Source organism: Arachis ipaensis, chromosome B4 (assembly GCF_059453495.1).
Source record: "Arachis ipaensis isolate K30076 ecotype BB chromosome B4, ASM5945349v1, whole genome shotgun sequence".
NCBI classification, from domain to species: domain Eukaryota; kingdom Viridiplantae; phylum Streptophyta; class Magnoliopsida; order Fabales; family Fabaceae; genus Arachis; species Arachis ipaensis.
Window position 1 is genome coordinate 122,209,914 of NC_142439.1, and position 15,769 is coordinate 122,225,682.

A 15,769-nucleotide genomic window follows, 5' to 3' on the forward strand; every position below is an offset into this window, starting at 1 on the left:
TTATTATTAATAAAAAATTATAAAATTTTTATTTAAATAAATAATTTAATTTTAATACATTAATAATATAAAATATTTTACACAATTTAAATATATTTATTTTTTTAAATAATTATTTCAAAGTCAATAAAAAATATAATTATCTTATTGATATAAACTATACATAATTTAATATATATGTAAAACTACTTTATATTACTAATGCATCAAAATTAAATTTTTAAATAAATATATAACAAATACATTAAAAATATAAATTTTATAAATTGTTATAAAAAATTAATTAGTGGTGGAAAATAAATTAAACATGGATGGGGCAAGTATGTTATGAATTCATAGTTCATGAATAATTAATGTGAGAAAATATGTAACCGCTTACTTCCCCACTCATTTCGCCATTTCTCTCTCTCACACATTCATCTCATCTGCGATTCTTCCATCTCTCATGCTTCCTTTGGCCATACTCCAATTTTTTCCCAGAAAACTCACTGCATTTTCGCTCTCTTTCTCATCCTTTTGTTTTTCTGGATCAAGTGCATGGAAATACTGCTGGTTCCTCTCTTGTATTTTGTTCCAATATTCGTATCAGAGGACAGAGAAGAAACCACCAGCCATCTATGGATATTTTGATCGTCATGTCCACCAGGTTAGTTGCGCCAAAGTTTCTTCAATTGGCAAATTCATTTTCCTCAACATGTCTAAAATTGTTCCGTTCATGATCGATTTCTCTCTGTTTATTTATATATATATTTTTTAAATTCAATTGCATGTGAATTAAATGGTTCTATTATGCAGTATTGACCATTGGTAGTTTTTCTTAGTGTAGAATTGTGTCTTTCTATGCTTAAAATCAATTTGGCTAAAAAAAGTAGGGTGAATTGCGGTTTCTTTGATAACAAGGAAAAAAATGTTGGAAGAAGATTCAAAAGAAAATAAATAACAATACAATTTCAGCCATTGCATTTTTTGTACATAATAGAATTGAGAAATAGAAGCAAATCAAAGCCAAAATTTGATCATAGTGGTAATGAGAAGTGGGAAGGATGTTTTATAATTGAATGGTTTAACAATTAAAAGTATTGGAAGAATGTGAAGAAACTAGAAAGAAGTTTATGAGTTTATATGTAGGTAAAACGATGTAACAATGGATCATATTACTTGACATAATATCAAGAGCTGGCTGAGATTCATAGAGGGACAAGCTGAGAATTTGCAAAACGAGGTTTACATTTCGTTGCTCAATAATAAAATCACTTCATTGGGAAAATTAAGGAAAAAAATATATCGTGCAGTCACTACAAGTATGTTTATAGATGTCACCCGTGATCTGTTTTTATTTTAATATAGATTTCATCATTTAGGATTTCGGTAATGTTTGCTTTTAGCTTCTATTAAAGGAACTCATTGCTCTAAAGATTGGTACTCACTTTGCCCATTCGAACTCTCGTGGTGAGGCTTCAATGTAGAATCATGGGCATGCATACTCCAATATCTAGAGTTGGCATGTGTATGATGAATTTGACATATTTAGTGGCCTTAATGGGATGAAACAACAATGATTGGCTATCTTGTGAAAAGGAAATAAATTTAAAATTTTCTTCGGTATCATGCTCTGTAAGTTAAGTAGGTCTTTAGACAACAGCTAATATTTCTGGTCATGTTAACAATCTGTTAAGATATGTAACAATTGTAATGATCATTTCTAGGTAGATTGTTTTCAGAAGATATTTGCAACCCAAAAAAGATTATCTTTCCTTTTAACTTGGAATAGACATTTAATCAGGTTAGGAAAAATTATTTGAATCATAGAATGTATTTGATTTTCTCAATTCCTTGAGGAAAAAAAATTGAAGAGTGATTTTTTTTTTTTTTTTGGATAGATGTGCAAGTACAAAATTGGGGCAGATTTAGACATTGATTTCTACTGGAAAACTTAATAGATGGAATACTAAAGAACTATGTAGTGTAAGTTCTAACAGAAATCCATTGAATAGTCATTTTGTCCTTTTTCTCACAATTTATTTTAAAAATTGTATCAATTAAATGAGTAAGCCCTTAGGTGGCTATGAATTTCTTTTCCATTAGAACATGCATAATTCCATCTCATGACATACGTGCTTCCTAAGATTCATGTTGTTTATGTGTATCCTGCATGGTAATTTGTTATTTCATAACTCAAGTGCCTTTTTAATTTTAGTTTCAGGATCAGGTTGATATTATTTCAAATGGTCATCATTTTAGTGCAGCGCTAGAGTTTACTTCAAGCATGGTGTCAATTCAATTTCCTGTCAACCTCATTGCATTCAATAAGCTCAAATGAGAGGGTAGAGCAAGCAAGTATGCTACCTAGGACAAGTATTGATGGTTTTCGTGTTAGTGTGTCAAGTACACCTAGCTGTTCAAGTGGGGGATCGGGACCAGAGGACATCGAGTCTCTAGGTGATCTTTATATATGGGGACAAATTTGGGCAGATGTTTCACCTGATAGTTTTGGGACTCAGCTCCCTCCCATGACTGATGTTTTGCTTCCTAAACCGTTAGAGGCAAATATTGTTCTTGATGTTCAACAGATTGCATCTGGTGTCCACCACATTGCTTTAGTTACAAGGCAAGGTGAAGTTTTCACTTGGGGAGAGGAATCTGGGGGAAGACTTGGTCATGGAATCGATAAAGATTTTGGTCAACCCCATCTTGTTGAGTTCTTGGCAGTTACTAATGTGGATTATGTTGCATGTGGAGAGAACCATACATGTGCTCTGACTACATCAGATGAGCTATATTCTTGGGGTGATGGTGCATATAATGTTGGACTTCTTGGCCATGGTTCGGATTCTAGCCATTGGATACCAAAGAGAGTTAGTGGCCCTCTAGAAGGACATCAAGTTATATCTGTTGCGTGTGGCACATGGCATTCGGCATTGGCAACTGCCAATGGAAAACTTTTTACGTTCGGTGATGGAACATTTGGTGTCTTAGGTCATGGAGATAGAGAGAGTGTGTTATATCCAAAGGAAGTGCAGTTATTAAGTGGATTGAGGACACTTAAAGTTGCATGTGGAGTATGGCACACTGCAGCTATTGTAGAGGTAACACTTCAGTCTAGTTCAAATGTTTCATCAAGGAAGCTCTTTACTTGGGGTGATGGTGATAAGTATCGTTTGGGGCATGGAAACAAGGAAACATACCTTCAACCGACTTGTGTCTCATCTCTTATAGAATTAAATTTCCACCAGATAGCATGTGGAAACACTATGACTGTTGCCCTCACTACATCGGGTCATATTTTCACTATGGGAGGCACTGAACATGGTCAACTAGGAAATCCTTTGTCCGATGGAAAAGTACCAATGCTAGTACAAGATAAGTTGGTAGGTGAGTATGTTGAGGAAATATCATGTGGATCTCATCATGTGGCTGTATTGACATCAAGAAGTGAACTATATACATGGGGGAAAGGTGCCAATGGAAGATTGGGACATGGAGACACAGAAGATAGGAAGGGTCCAACAATAGTGGAAGCCTTGAAAGAAAGGCATGTAAAAAACATTTCGTGTGGGTCGAAGTTTACAACTTGCATATGCATCCATAAATGGGTCTCAGGAGTTGACCAATCTAGTTGTACTGCATGTAGGCAACCATTTGGATTTACTAGAAAAAGGCACAATTGTTATAATTGTGGGTTAGTGCATTGCCATGGTTGTAGTTCAAAAAAGGCATTGAGGGCAGCGTTGGCTCCAACACCCGGAAAACCTCATCGTGTGTGTGATTCTTGTTATACTAAGATTAAAAATGTTGAGTCGAATTCTGGTGCCATTTTTAATAGGAGAGCTACTACTCCACCTCGTACTTCTATAGATGGAAGGGAAAGATTTACCCTGGGAGAAATAAGATCTTCAAGAACTCTCTTCCCTCTCTCAAGGATTCACAAGACTACTACAGAGCAAGTTGTTCAGGTTCCATCACTAGTGCAATTGAAAGATGTTGCATTCCCAAGTTCAACAGGTTCAATAATGCAAAATCTTTTGAAGCCTACCATCGCTGCCATACCTCCAACTCCAAGTCCACCACCAACTCCACCACTCATTTCAAGGCCCGCATCCCCGTATGCAAGAAGGCCAAGCCCTACGCGTTCCGGCACTGGTGGATTCTCTAGAAGTCTTATTGATAGTTTGAGGAAAACAAATGAGCTTAAGAATCAAGAAGTGTCAAAATTGCAGAAACAAGTAAGTTTCCTGTTGATTCACTTTCCATATTCTCTGAAAAACCTCAAGGATCACCAATATTAAGTTAATGAATATTATTTTTATGTAGATTCAAAGTTTGAAACAGAAAAGTGACATGAAAGATGTGGAAAATCAAAAGCTTCGCCAACATATTAAGGAAGCTACAACATTGGCAGCAGATGAGTCTTCTAAGCATAAAGCAATGCTAGAAATTTTTGAGTGCACTATTATTCAGGTATCTTCATTCTATTTACCAAGGATATAGTTGAAATCGTTGACTTATATATGTAAATGTCTCGATTGCTCAACTTTCAATTCCACACTTCTTACTACAAACTGCTTTAGTATTTGAGCATCATATTTCTTTATAAAAAATTCTTAGTCGCCCAAATTACTGGCGTAAAATACTTCAATAAGAATATATGAGAAATAGAACAAATTCCTTGATCAGAATTTCAAGTACATCATCCTGATTAAGTATACTTGCCTTTTGTTCAATCTAGTTGAAGCAAATGGCTGAGAAGTTGCCACCAGAGATTTTAGAAACTGAAAATTTGAGAATTGCACTTACTCAAGCTGAAGATTTTCTGAAAGAAAACTCGACATCTGAAACATTTTCCGCGCCATCAATATCAGAGTCTACTCGACAAAATGCACCTGATCCTGCCACAGATATTGGGGATTCAAAAATGCAAGAGCACAATACAGAAGAAAATCATGAAACGGCGGCTTCGGACCCATCTCATGATGAGGGGAATGTCCTTCAAGAAAGAAATGGATCATCTGTATCCGATAATAGAACAGCAGTGCAACCACAAAGCTCCGAGGAGACGTCAAGGTTGGCAAGAGATGGAGAAACACAAGTTATTGAACAATTTGAGCCTGGTGTTTACGTGACACTAATAGTAAGGCCTAATGGTGTCAAAATTTTCAGGAGAGTTAGATTCAGGTATACTACAGTTACTTGTTTATCTGATAAATTTTACATTTTCAATTTCTGTATCAGTGTGATTTGTATTGAACATATGAGTCACTATAGTAGTCAGCTTCACAAAATTATATTTGTATTCTTCTCCTATCTCAGGTGAAGGTGTGTATACCCATTTTTGAAATATGTACATCAATGTGTGATCAAAATAGCTGCTACAATATTTAAACCATTTCTCTGGTTTTGATCTGCATGCACAACACATTTTTTTAAAAAGAAGTTGCAGAAATTTGCATGGACGCATTCTTTAATTTTGCTATTACTAAATAATATATGTTGTTTGAATTATTGTATGACATTAGCATGTGTGCAACATGATTTTTTGATAAATCACTTGGAAAGCTTTTCATGGCACCCAAGTTACACAAGCTTTTTACTGGATCACAATGTTAAACTCTTTTGCATACCTCTAGTGCATAATAATTAAACTCTTCCTATACCTCTCAAACCTTTTATATGATTTTTTTATTTATTTATGCAGCAAGCGAAGGTTTCATGAGCAACAAGCAGAAGAATGGTGGAACATAAATAAAGAGAGGGTGCTTCAAAGATATGGTCAACAAGCTAGAAGTGATGCTAATGCATCATCTAGCATCCCGGCACCACCTACTGAAGAAAATATTGAGGCAGCACCTACCTAACACTTGAATCTTAATTAGATTTGCATAGACATCACCTTAGTTTAGATGAAAGTACAAGGTACAGAATGAAGCATCATTAATCTACTAAGTGTAGCAAAAAGTTGTATCTAGTTACATCAATTCCTAAATTTAGTAGCTTTTTACAACAGGGCATGCATATAAATAGGGGTGGTAGTGGGGCGGGTAAGGGCGGGTTTTTACCCTATCCGACCCCGCCCCGCCGTCCTGTTACTCATGTACTACCCGGCTCGTCACTACCCGCGGGTAGTAAATTGTAGTACCCGAACCCGCCCCTGCAGGTACCCGCCCCACCCCTACCCGCCCCTATAAAAATTAAATATTTTAATTTTTACATATTCTTATATAAATTAAGACAAAAACTTAAACTTTATAGATAAATTAAAATACAAACATAAAATTCATACAATGTCATTAACTCAAATAACTAGAAATTAAAAAAAAAAGTGTTAGATCACTACAAATTTAGATTCACCATAATAAAGAAATTACAATATTAGATATAAAAGAATATTCAACCCTTATTCTTGATCACTTTCATCATCTTCATCATCATTAAAAAGTTTGTAAATCAAGATTTAAACCTGAAAATCAAAAGAGATAACAATTAACAAATTAATTGGTACTATGTAAAAAATTAACATAAATGAAAATTAACAATATTGCTTTGTGTGTCTTTTCTAGCATTACTAGCCATGAAGTAATTTGAAAATACCTATATCAATAAAATTAAAATTACTGAGGGTATAAAATTAACATAAATCAGAATAAAATCAAAATTTACAATTACATAAAAATGATAATTTAAAGCATATATATATATATATATATATATATATATATATATACATACTAGTACTAGTAGTACTATATACATAGAGACTACTCTTCTGAAGAAAATCATGAGAAGAAGAAAGTAGTAACAATATTATTATATGGAAGATTTCAAAGAGTCGGTGAGTCGAGAGAGATTTTCTGAATTTATAAATTATTAGTATCTTAGAATTTTATGTTCTAATTTATAATCTGTTATTACTCAAATCAAGAAACTGAAGTCTTTTACAAGAAGAAGAGTTAGGCAATGCAGGTTTTGGAACATTTTCGAGGAGTTTCAAAGCAAAAAGGCACAAAAATCAGAAGTTTTAGGCAAAATTCAGCAATAAATATTCAACCAAAAATTGCAAAATATACCATAACAGATAAACAAAGTTTTAGGCTTATTATACCTTATGCCAATTTGCAAATTAAGATTGAGAACCATAGAAGTCACCACCACCCGTCTTCTTCAGTCAGTACTCAGCAGCAACTCATCTCTTCTCTCTTCTCTGAGAACCATAGAAGCCACCACCACCAATCGAGCAGCCCATCGCCACCGCATCCCGCAGCCACCGCGTCCCGCAGCCACCGCAGCGACGGATTTGACCACCGCAGCCACCACCACTGCAGCCAGCTGCCACCGCATCCCGCAGCCACCGCGCTTCTCAGTCCGCTCAATGGCTCACTCTGCTTCCCCTTTCAACAAAATCACCATCCAAAGGGACAACACTGTGAGTCTTCTTTCCCTCTCCCTTTCCCATTCATTTTCCAGGTTTTTAGTTTTGGACTCGGAGTCTTTGTTTTTTTGTGTACATCCACTTTATAAATTGTGTTCTCAATATCATCTTTCTAAGAAAATTCTAGGGTATCAAATGCAATACTACTCTGTGTATGCTATGCACCCGTTCTAAGCAAATTCTAGGTTGCTAATATGCGGTATCTATTTTCAATTATTAGACATTTGATGCATACGTCGTTGGCAAAAAAGATGCTCCTGGAATTGTTGTTCTTTAGAAGTGGTGGGGTGTGGATTTTGAAATCAAGAATCATGCTATCATGATTTCTTAGCTAGGTCCCGGATTTAAAGCTCTTATTCCAGAGTAAGATAACGGTGCTTTCATAAGATTTGCTGATCTAAATTCTTTATCCGTTATATGATATTATAATCTTCAATTGGATAACTGATGAAAATTGAAATTGCTTCCATTGTTCTTTTTCTTTTTTTTTTTTTTTTGGTCAGAAAATTGCTTCCATTGTTCTAGTCTGTATAGAGGAAAGGTTGGTCTTGATGTCACGGAAGCCCAACATTTGATGGATGGGCTCGATTGGCAAGGTGCTGTAAAGAATATAGAAGCCTCGGTTAATTGGCTTAAAGCAAATGGTTCAAAGAAGATTTGTTACCGATAATTTGTTTTGAAGATGATCTGATGGATATGTTAATTTCTTCACTAGTTTTTGAATTTTGTAATTTTATGATCATTCCCTAGTTGACTTGAACCTACAAAAGCATAAATTAGCCTTGGCTTTATGATTTGAAGTAAATTAATTTGAAACTTTTGGTGATACTTCTGAAAATGGTGGCTTTGGATTACCTGTTTATGATGGAGATATTGAAACACTTAATAATGATTATGATTTGTGATGAGTTGTACCTTTGATTAGCTGAGAACTTGTTAGTAATTGTTTCTTTTGATAGTAAAACATTATGTGTTTGTCATTATGTGCGTTTTGTTGTTTTTAGTTATGAACTTTGAATTTGTTTGTGAACTTCTAATATTAAATTATAGATAATTTATTACGTGAAATTTTAAATTTTATTAAGTTAGAAATTATTTAATTTATATATTTAATATTTAATTAAACCGATTAATCTCCGGTCGAATCATTAAACTATTAAACCAGAGTCTTCACCGATTTATTGACCGCTCCAATTCTCGCAACCTTGCTAAAAACCAACACATGAAAAACAAAATATTTTTTTTCTATTTTCTTTCTACTTATTTCTTTTTCTCTCATATTCTTTTGTTCCATCAGGCATCAGCTATCCAAACAGAGTGAAACCTCCAATTTTACCCTTATTCCGTTAAGTCTATCCGCGAACACTCCTGTCCGCCCAGCCCCAGACCTCCTCAGTCCTCACTCCTCAGACACAACCCCTCGTCCTTCAATCTCCTCCACCATCCGCCGGACAGCAGCAGCCGCGGAGGCCCTATCCCCTTTCCCTCCACCCTCCTCAACTCTCTGTCAGCCCTATCCTCTCTCCCGCTCCCTTCATCGTAGTCGCGCTCCCTCTCCGTCGCCCTCCACGCAGCAGCAGCCTCTGTGTCGTCCTCCACGCAGCAGTATCCTGTGTCGTCCTCCGTGCATCGCAGCGTACTCCAGCTGGCAGCCACTTCCGTGTCTTCGTCCTCTCCTTCCTGCACTCTGCCACATCATCAGCATCATCAAGAATGGAGCCTTTGACTCAGGTTGGTTCTTGATTTTTTGTCTGATTTTTCCCTGCTTATATTTTTTTCTATTCTTGATTTGATTCTGGTCTGTTCTTAAATTTTTCAGTTCTTGATTTTTGTTATGATTTTTAATTTGTTCTTGATTCTTGGTTGAGATATTTTCTGAAGTTCTCTAGTGTTTTCTTGGTTGCTGTTCTTGGTTCTTGTTTTTTGGTTATGATTTTCTACTGCTGTTTTTTTTCTGTTCTGTTTTTGAGTTGATTCTGTTCTTGATTTTTGTTCTTAAAGTTTTGTCTACATCTATTTTTCACTGCCAGTTTTCTGTTCTGTTCTTGATTCTTAGATTTTTGTTATGATTTGAATTTGTTTTCTAACTTTTGTGTTGTTTTTTAATTATTTGATTTTAACTTGTAGTTTGGTGTTCTAATTTCAATTTTGGTTTAGTGTTCTCTGTTCTTATTTTATTTTATTGTTTTTGATATTACTGCAGTTTGATAACAGTACAAGTGACAACATTGGTGAAACAGGAAGACCGAAAAACCAAATCAAATCAATCCAATTACAATTGGTTTAGTTTGGTTTGGTTAGCCTTAGATAAAAAACCAACCGAATATTTGTTCAATGTATTAGATAGCCTTTCCTCTAACAACCGAACTATACTGCACTGCGAACTATACTGCTCTGTGAACACCGGTACATAATATTGCTTGTACCTGCTTTATTTATTTATTGATTTATTTCACATGCTTGCACCTCCTGCAGAAATATGCACTCAAGATATTCTATCATAATCAAATTGAGCAACAAATAAATTAAAAAATATTCTTAAATTTGCTTGATTAATTATCATAATTTATACTATGATATGAAGCAGAATGGAAGATAAAGTAAAGCTATGAATCTGTTATATTATTTTCATGGCTATTGTACCAGAACTTCACTTTTGGCTCGGTAAATCATATTGTACAAAGAAACTGAGGGCTCCAATCCTGAATTTATCATCTTCTGTATGAGAAACTCCGCTTCCTTCCACTTTCCTTCCTTGCAAAGAAGCCCTATGGTTGAACAAAAGCTAGCCAAATTTGGAACCATTCCATTGTCAATCATTTCTTTGAGTAATCTAAGAGCCCTGTAAGAGCTTTCTTCTTTGCAATAACCATGAATCATGATATTATAAATGACACTGTTTGGTTCCAAGCGCAGCTCACCCAATGAATTGAAGAGCTTTGATGCTTCTTTCATATTACCGTTCATACAAAACCCATGCAAAAGGATACATGTAAAAACATCTAAATTCAAACCAGACTTCTCCATTAAAGACTTTATTTCAAATGCTTTGTCCATATGATTTAATTGTACAAAAGCATCAATAAGGATTGTATAAGTCACTTCGGAAGGAGCAATGCTTCTCTCCTCCGTTTCCTTGACCATGTTAAGAGCTCTATCCAAATTTCCAATCTTACAATACCCTGCAATCAAAGTATTGTAGGTCACCAATGATGGCGATAGTCCAATTGCCTTTGATTGATTAAATAATCTAACAGCAGTGTCCATCTTTCCAATGCCACAAAACCATTGATTAGTGTATTATATGTAACTAAATTAGGAGTTAAGCCAACAAGATACACTTTATCAACCAACTTTACTGCTTCCTGAAGCTTCTTCAACCTGCACAACCCATCAATCAAAATATTATACGTTACAATACCATATGCCACACCTTTCTCACGCATTTCATTGAACACCTTAAAAGCCTTATCTACATTCCCATCCTTACAATATTCTTTGATGATACAATTGTAAGCATAAACATTGGGCACCGTTCCTCTCTGCTTCATATTTTCATACATTAGAAATGCTTCCTTTTGAAGGCCTTGCTTGAAGAACCTGTTTATCAATACACTATAAGTGTGCTGATTGGGAACTAAGCCCAACCCCTCCATCTTACAAAACAACTTCTTTGCCAAATGAACATCACCAATCTTGCAACAACCATCAATCAAGGTAGTGTATAAGACAACATTTGGAGAGAAACCCATGCGAATCAACAAAGCCAAAAGCCGAAAACTCTTGATCAAGTCACCAACTTCACAGCAACCCTTGATCATAATCCCGAAACTGTAGACATCCATAGCAACCTTACCCTTTATTTCATTGAAAAGCAGCCATGCTTTACCAAAACAATTAGATCTAAGGAGCAAGATCAAAAGGTTATTAAAGGTGTTTGATGTGGGAAAATGGGCATTACGAACCATGTGGTTGAGGAAACAGAGAGCTTGATCAGGTAAGTGAGAATGAACATAGGCATTAATGATTGCCTCGTAGAGAAGAGTATGTGTTGAATTATGAATGAACTGGGTGTGTGTGAGTTGGTGCATGAGTGATGATGGAGAGAAGAAAGGAGAGGAAATTCTGCTGGAGATGAGGCGGAGGAGAAGTGAATGGGCATGGGAGAGCATGGCAGAGGAGAGAAGATGGTTAAGAATGAAGGAAATAGACTGAGGGGTGTGGTGATGGTTTAAAGAATTGAACAAAGAAAGTGCTTTTGTTGGAGGCACTTTCACCATTTTTTGAATTAGAACCAGAGCTTTGTAACTATGACACATGATTTCTCCTCTTCACAATTACACTTCCAGATACAGAATATATAGTGAGACACTTCCAAGTGTTTGAATTTCAGAACCTTGTGAGAATGAGTTGGGCTTCAACAACAATAACATTTCATGTGGAGCCCAAACCCGAGTTTTAGAAAAGGCCGAAACTGCAGATGATTAAAAGAAAAGAAAAGATACAGAAAGGTATGGCTAATCCTAGCTGGAGGTGCAAGCATGTGAAATAAGGAAAAGTCTAGGGGGCCAGCAAATTTATTGCATTTTGGCCAGCATGTAACCAGCAGAGAAATGTGAGTCATTGGATGATATCTCACACCAATTTCACACCATCAAATCATCATTGATGGCTAGTTGATGGCTACCAATCACAAATGTTGCTGGCCCCCTAACATTGCTCTGTATAAATCAATAAATAAATAAAGCAGGTACAAGCAATATTATGTACCGGTGTTCACAGTGCAGTATAGTTCGGTTGTTAGAGGAAAGGCCATCCAATACATTGAACAAATATTCGGTTGGTTTTTTATCTAAGGCTAACCAAACCAAACTAAACCAATTGTAATTGGATTGATTTGATTTGGTTTTTCGGTCTTCCTGTTTCACCAATGTTGTCACTTGTACTGTTATCAAACTGCAGTAATATCAAAAACAATAAAATAAAATAAGAACAGAGAACACTAAACCAAAATTGAAATTAGAACACCAAACTACAAGTTAAAATCAAATAAAACAACCACAAAAGTTAGAAAACAAATTCAAATCATAACAAAAATCTAAGAATCAAGAACAGAACAGAAACTGGCAGTGAAAAATAGATGCAGACAAAACTTAAGAACAAAAATCAAGAACAGAATCAGCTCAAAAACAGAACAGAAGAAAAAAACAGCAGTCGAAAATCATAACCAAAAAACAAGAACCAAGAACAGCAACCAAAAAAACACTAGAGAACTTCAGAAAATATCTCAACCAAGAATCAAGAACAAATTAAAAATTATAACAAAAATCAAGAACAAAAATCAAGAACTAAAAAAATTAAGAACAGACCAGAATCAAATCAAGAACAGAAAAAAATATAAGCAGGGAAAAATCAGACAAAAAATCAAGAACCAACCTGAGTCAAAGGCTCCATTCTTGATGATGCTGATGATGTGGCAGAGTGCAGGAAGGAGAGGACGAAGACACGGAAGTGGCTGCCAGCTGGAGTGCGCTGCGATGCACGGAGGACGACACGGGATACTGCTGCGTGGAGGACGACACAGAGGCTGCTGCTGCGTGGAGGGCGACGGAGAGGGAGCGCGACTACGACGAAGGGAGCGGGAGAGGATAGGGCTGACAGAGAGTTGAGGAGGGTGGAGGGAAAGCGGATAGGGCCTCCGCGGCTGCTGCTGTCCGGCGGATGGCGGAGGAGATTGAAGGACGAGGGGTTGTGTCTGAGGAGTGAGGACTGAGGAGGTCTGGGGCTGGGCGGACAGGAGTGTTCGCGGATAGACTTAAGGGAATAAGGGTAAAATTGGAGGTTTCACTCTGTTTGGATCAAGGTTCTGAAAATCGAACCGGTTATCGAACCGTTCTAGTCATTGGTTTATTGGTTTATTGGTCCAACCGATCTAACCGTGATTCAACCGAAAAAACTGTTCTTTAATAAAATAATAAATAAATTATAAATAAACATCATAAAATATCTTTCAAATTTAAAACCATACATAAAATATCACCAACTAAATGTAATTAATCATCAAAATACACAAAAACATACAACAAATTTGTTCACAATTAACATAATTATATTTCCATTAAAAATAACTAGATTGAATTATAGTGCACAAGTTAAAGATAGAGAATATTGTCTTAATGTAGTCAAAAAGTAAAACAAAACAGGCCATTTTAATTCTACAGAGAAACTTTCTTGAAGGGATTTATGGCAACCAAAATAGGTCCTGCTTTTGTCTGAATTGTACAACATACGGTTAACAAGGTTAAATAAAAAGAACATTTTCCAGTTGTCTCACTGAGTCCAGCTATAGATGTAACAAACATCACTGTGTACTGTTGTAATTCTAGATCATATCTTACTTTTCCATTAGGCAAGGAAACAACAGACTCACTTCCAAAAGATGTTATTATCTTCACCAGCTCCCAATTCCCATTTGAAAGTTGAAGCCAACACTGAACCTTCTGAAATAATGAACTTCAGAAGTAAGGGAAAGAAATAGAAAATTCTAAACTATCCATGTCTTACTAATAACGAGAACAGAAAAACTAGTCTCTTGAACTCAATAATTACATCAGTTATCCAACTAAATAATTGCATCACAGTTATCATAAACTGATTTCAAAGCCTAGAAGCAGAGTGAAATTAAAAACATGAAGCATATAATAAATTAAAAGATCACCAATTGCAAATTTTTTAATAAGAACAGAAATTAAGAACAATGAAATTAATAAATCATTCACGAAATTAAAAACAGCAGCAGCATTCAGCAACAAACATTTACCATTCAGAACAAACAGCATTCAGCAACAAGACCATATCTAAACTCAACAATCAGCATTGAGCAACAATCATTAACCAATAATTACACTAAACCTCCATCCAGCAACCAGCAACCAGCAATGACAAAATAGAAACAAAAATTAGTACATAAACATTTCAAAACAGTGATGACACTAATCCTGCACCCAGCAACTAGCAATTACAAAACAGCAACAAACATTATAAAACATTACAAAACATTACACAAAAATTTGAACAAAAATTCCAGAAATTAAAAAGAATAAGAACCACCAAGCATTCAGAAATTAAACAAAGCCATCACTCATCAGTAAACAGAGCAAAATAAAAAGGAAGAAGCGGATGCGAGGCAAAATTAAACAGACCCATCAGTAACCAGAAGCAAAATTAAACAGAGCCATCACTCATCACTCATCAGTAACCACTAACCATGGCAAAATTAAAAAGAAAGAGCGGATGCGAAGCAAAATTAAACAGACTAACAGAGCCATAAGTAACCAGAAGCAAAATTAAATAGAGCCATCACTAACCTTCGACGAAGACACGGATGGCAACTGGCCAGACGACGGCGATAGGCGAGGCAACGGCAAGCGGCGACCCAACGGCGAGCTGCTCCAAGCCACGAACAAAGAAGCCAGGGAAGATGGGGACGACGAGCTGAGCTACCTGGGTTCCGGACAGGGGGAAGAGTAAGAAGTGGAGGCGCCGAGAACCTGGGGACGGCGGCGGCAAGGAACCTAGGGCTAGGGTGTTACTATGTGCTGCTTCGCGTTCTGCTTGGAGAGGAGAGGCCAAGAGGGGTGTTACTGTGTGTTAGGCATATTAGGGTTCAAAAATCACAACCAAGTTTCAACGCACTGTTTTTGGAAATTTTGATTTTTGACCCATTTCAAAAACCGGCCGGTTCATGGTTCAGTTCGACTGATCGGTTCTCGGCCAATTCAGCGGTCCAATGTTGGTTTTTAAATTTTACGATTTTAATTTCTGACCAGACCATGTTTGGCAACGGTTCATGGTTCAACTGGTTCGACTGATCGGTTCGAACCGATTTTCAGAACCTTGGTTTGGATAGCTGATGTCTGATGGAACAAAAGAATATGAGAGAAAAAGAAATAAGTAGAAAGAAAATAGAAGAAAAAATATTTTTTTCCATGTGTTGGTTTTTGGCAAGGTTGCAAGAACCGGACTGGTCAATAAATCGGTGAGAACACTGGTTCAATAGTTCAATGGTTCGACCGGAGTTTAACCGGCTTAATTAAATATTAAATATATAAATTAAATAATTTCTAACTTAAAAAATTTAAAATTTCACGTAATAAATTATCCATAATTTAATATTAGAAGTTCACAAACAACTTCAAAGTTCATAACTAAAAACAACAAAAAGCACATAATGACAAACACATAATGTTTTACTATCAAAAGAAACAATTACTAACAAGTTCTCAACTAGTCAAAGGTGCAACTCATCACAAATCATAATCATTATTAAGTGTTTTAATATCTCCA

General features: G+C 35.9%; 2 protein-coding genes, 1 long non-coding RNA gene and 1 pseudogene across 3 annotated transcripts; 3 read left to right on the forward strand and 1 right to left on the reverse strand.

Annotated features, from left to right (window-relative positions):
* The first annotated feature begins 357 nt into the window (after positions 1-357).
* On the forward strand, positions 358-6,204 carry LOC107636836 (PH, RCC1 and FYVE domains-containing protein 1). Its single transcript, XM_021121541.2, has 5 exons — positions 358-646; positions 2,198-4,223; positions 4,312-4,458; positions 4,727-5,172; positions 5,693-6,204. The coding sequence occupies exons 2-5, from the start codon at positions 2,340-2,342 to the stop codon at positions 5,850-5,852; spliced, it is 2,637 nt and encodes an 878-aa protein (XP_020977200.1). The 5' UTR covers positions 358-646; positions 2,198-2,339; the 3' UTR covers positions 5,853-6,204.
* An 895-nt stretch (positions 6,205-7,099) lies between these two features.
* LOC107639621 (uncharacterized) lies at positions 7,100-8,109 on the forward strand (annotated as a pseudogene).
* A 613-nt stretch (positions 8,110-8,722) lies between these two features.
* LOC148569033 (uncharacterized) lies at positions 8,723-9,878 on the forward strand. The gene is made up of 2 exons (XR_015881391.1): positions 8,723-9,154; positions 9,627-9,878. It is a non-coding gene; the product is annotated as an uncharacterized LOC148569033 (long non-coding RNA).
* Positions 9,879-10,014: 136 nt separating this feature from the next.
* On the reverse strand, positions 10,015-13,232 carry LOC107639620 (uncharacterized). Its single transcript, XM_088485865.1, is given in 3 exon segments — positions 10,015-10,710; positions 10,713-12,379; positions 12,860-13,232. Coding segments are annotated over 2 exon segments (1,683 nt in total). The 5' UTR covers positions 11,743-12,379; positions 12,860-13,232; the 3' UTR covers positions 10,015-10,057.
* Positions 13,233-15,769: the final 2,537 nt, after the last annotated feature.

Excerpts from the sequence above, each read along its gene's own strand:
- LOC107636836 (XM_021121541.2), top strand. The coding sequence starts at position 2,340 with ATGCTACCTAGGACAAGTATTGATGGTTTTCGTGTTAGTGTGTCAAGT. Across the intron at positions 4,459-4,726 it reads TTGAGTGCACTATTATTCAG|TTGAAGCAAATGGCTGAGAA; the intron begins GTATCTTCATTC and ends TGTTCAATCTAG. Across the intron at positions 5,173-5,692 it reads TTCAGGAGAGTTAGATTCAG|CAAGCGAAGGTTTCATGAGC; the intron begins GTATACTACAGT and ends TTATTTATGCAG.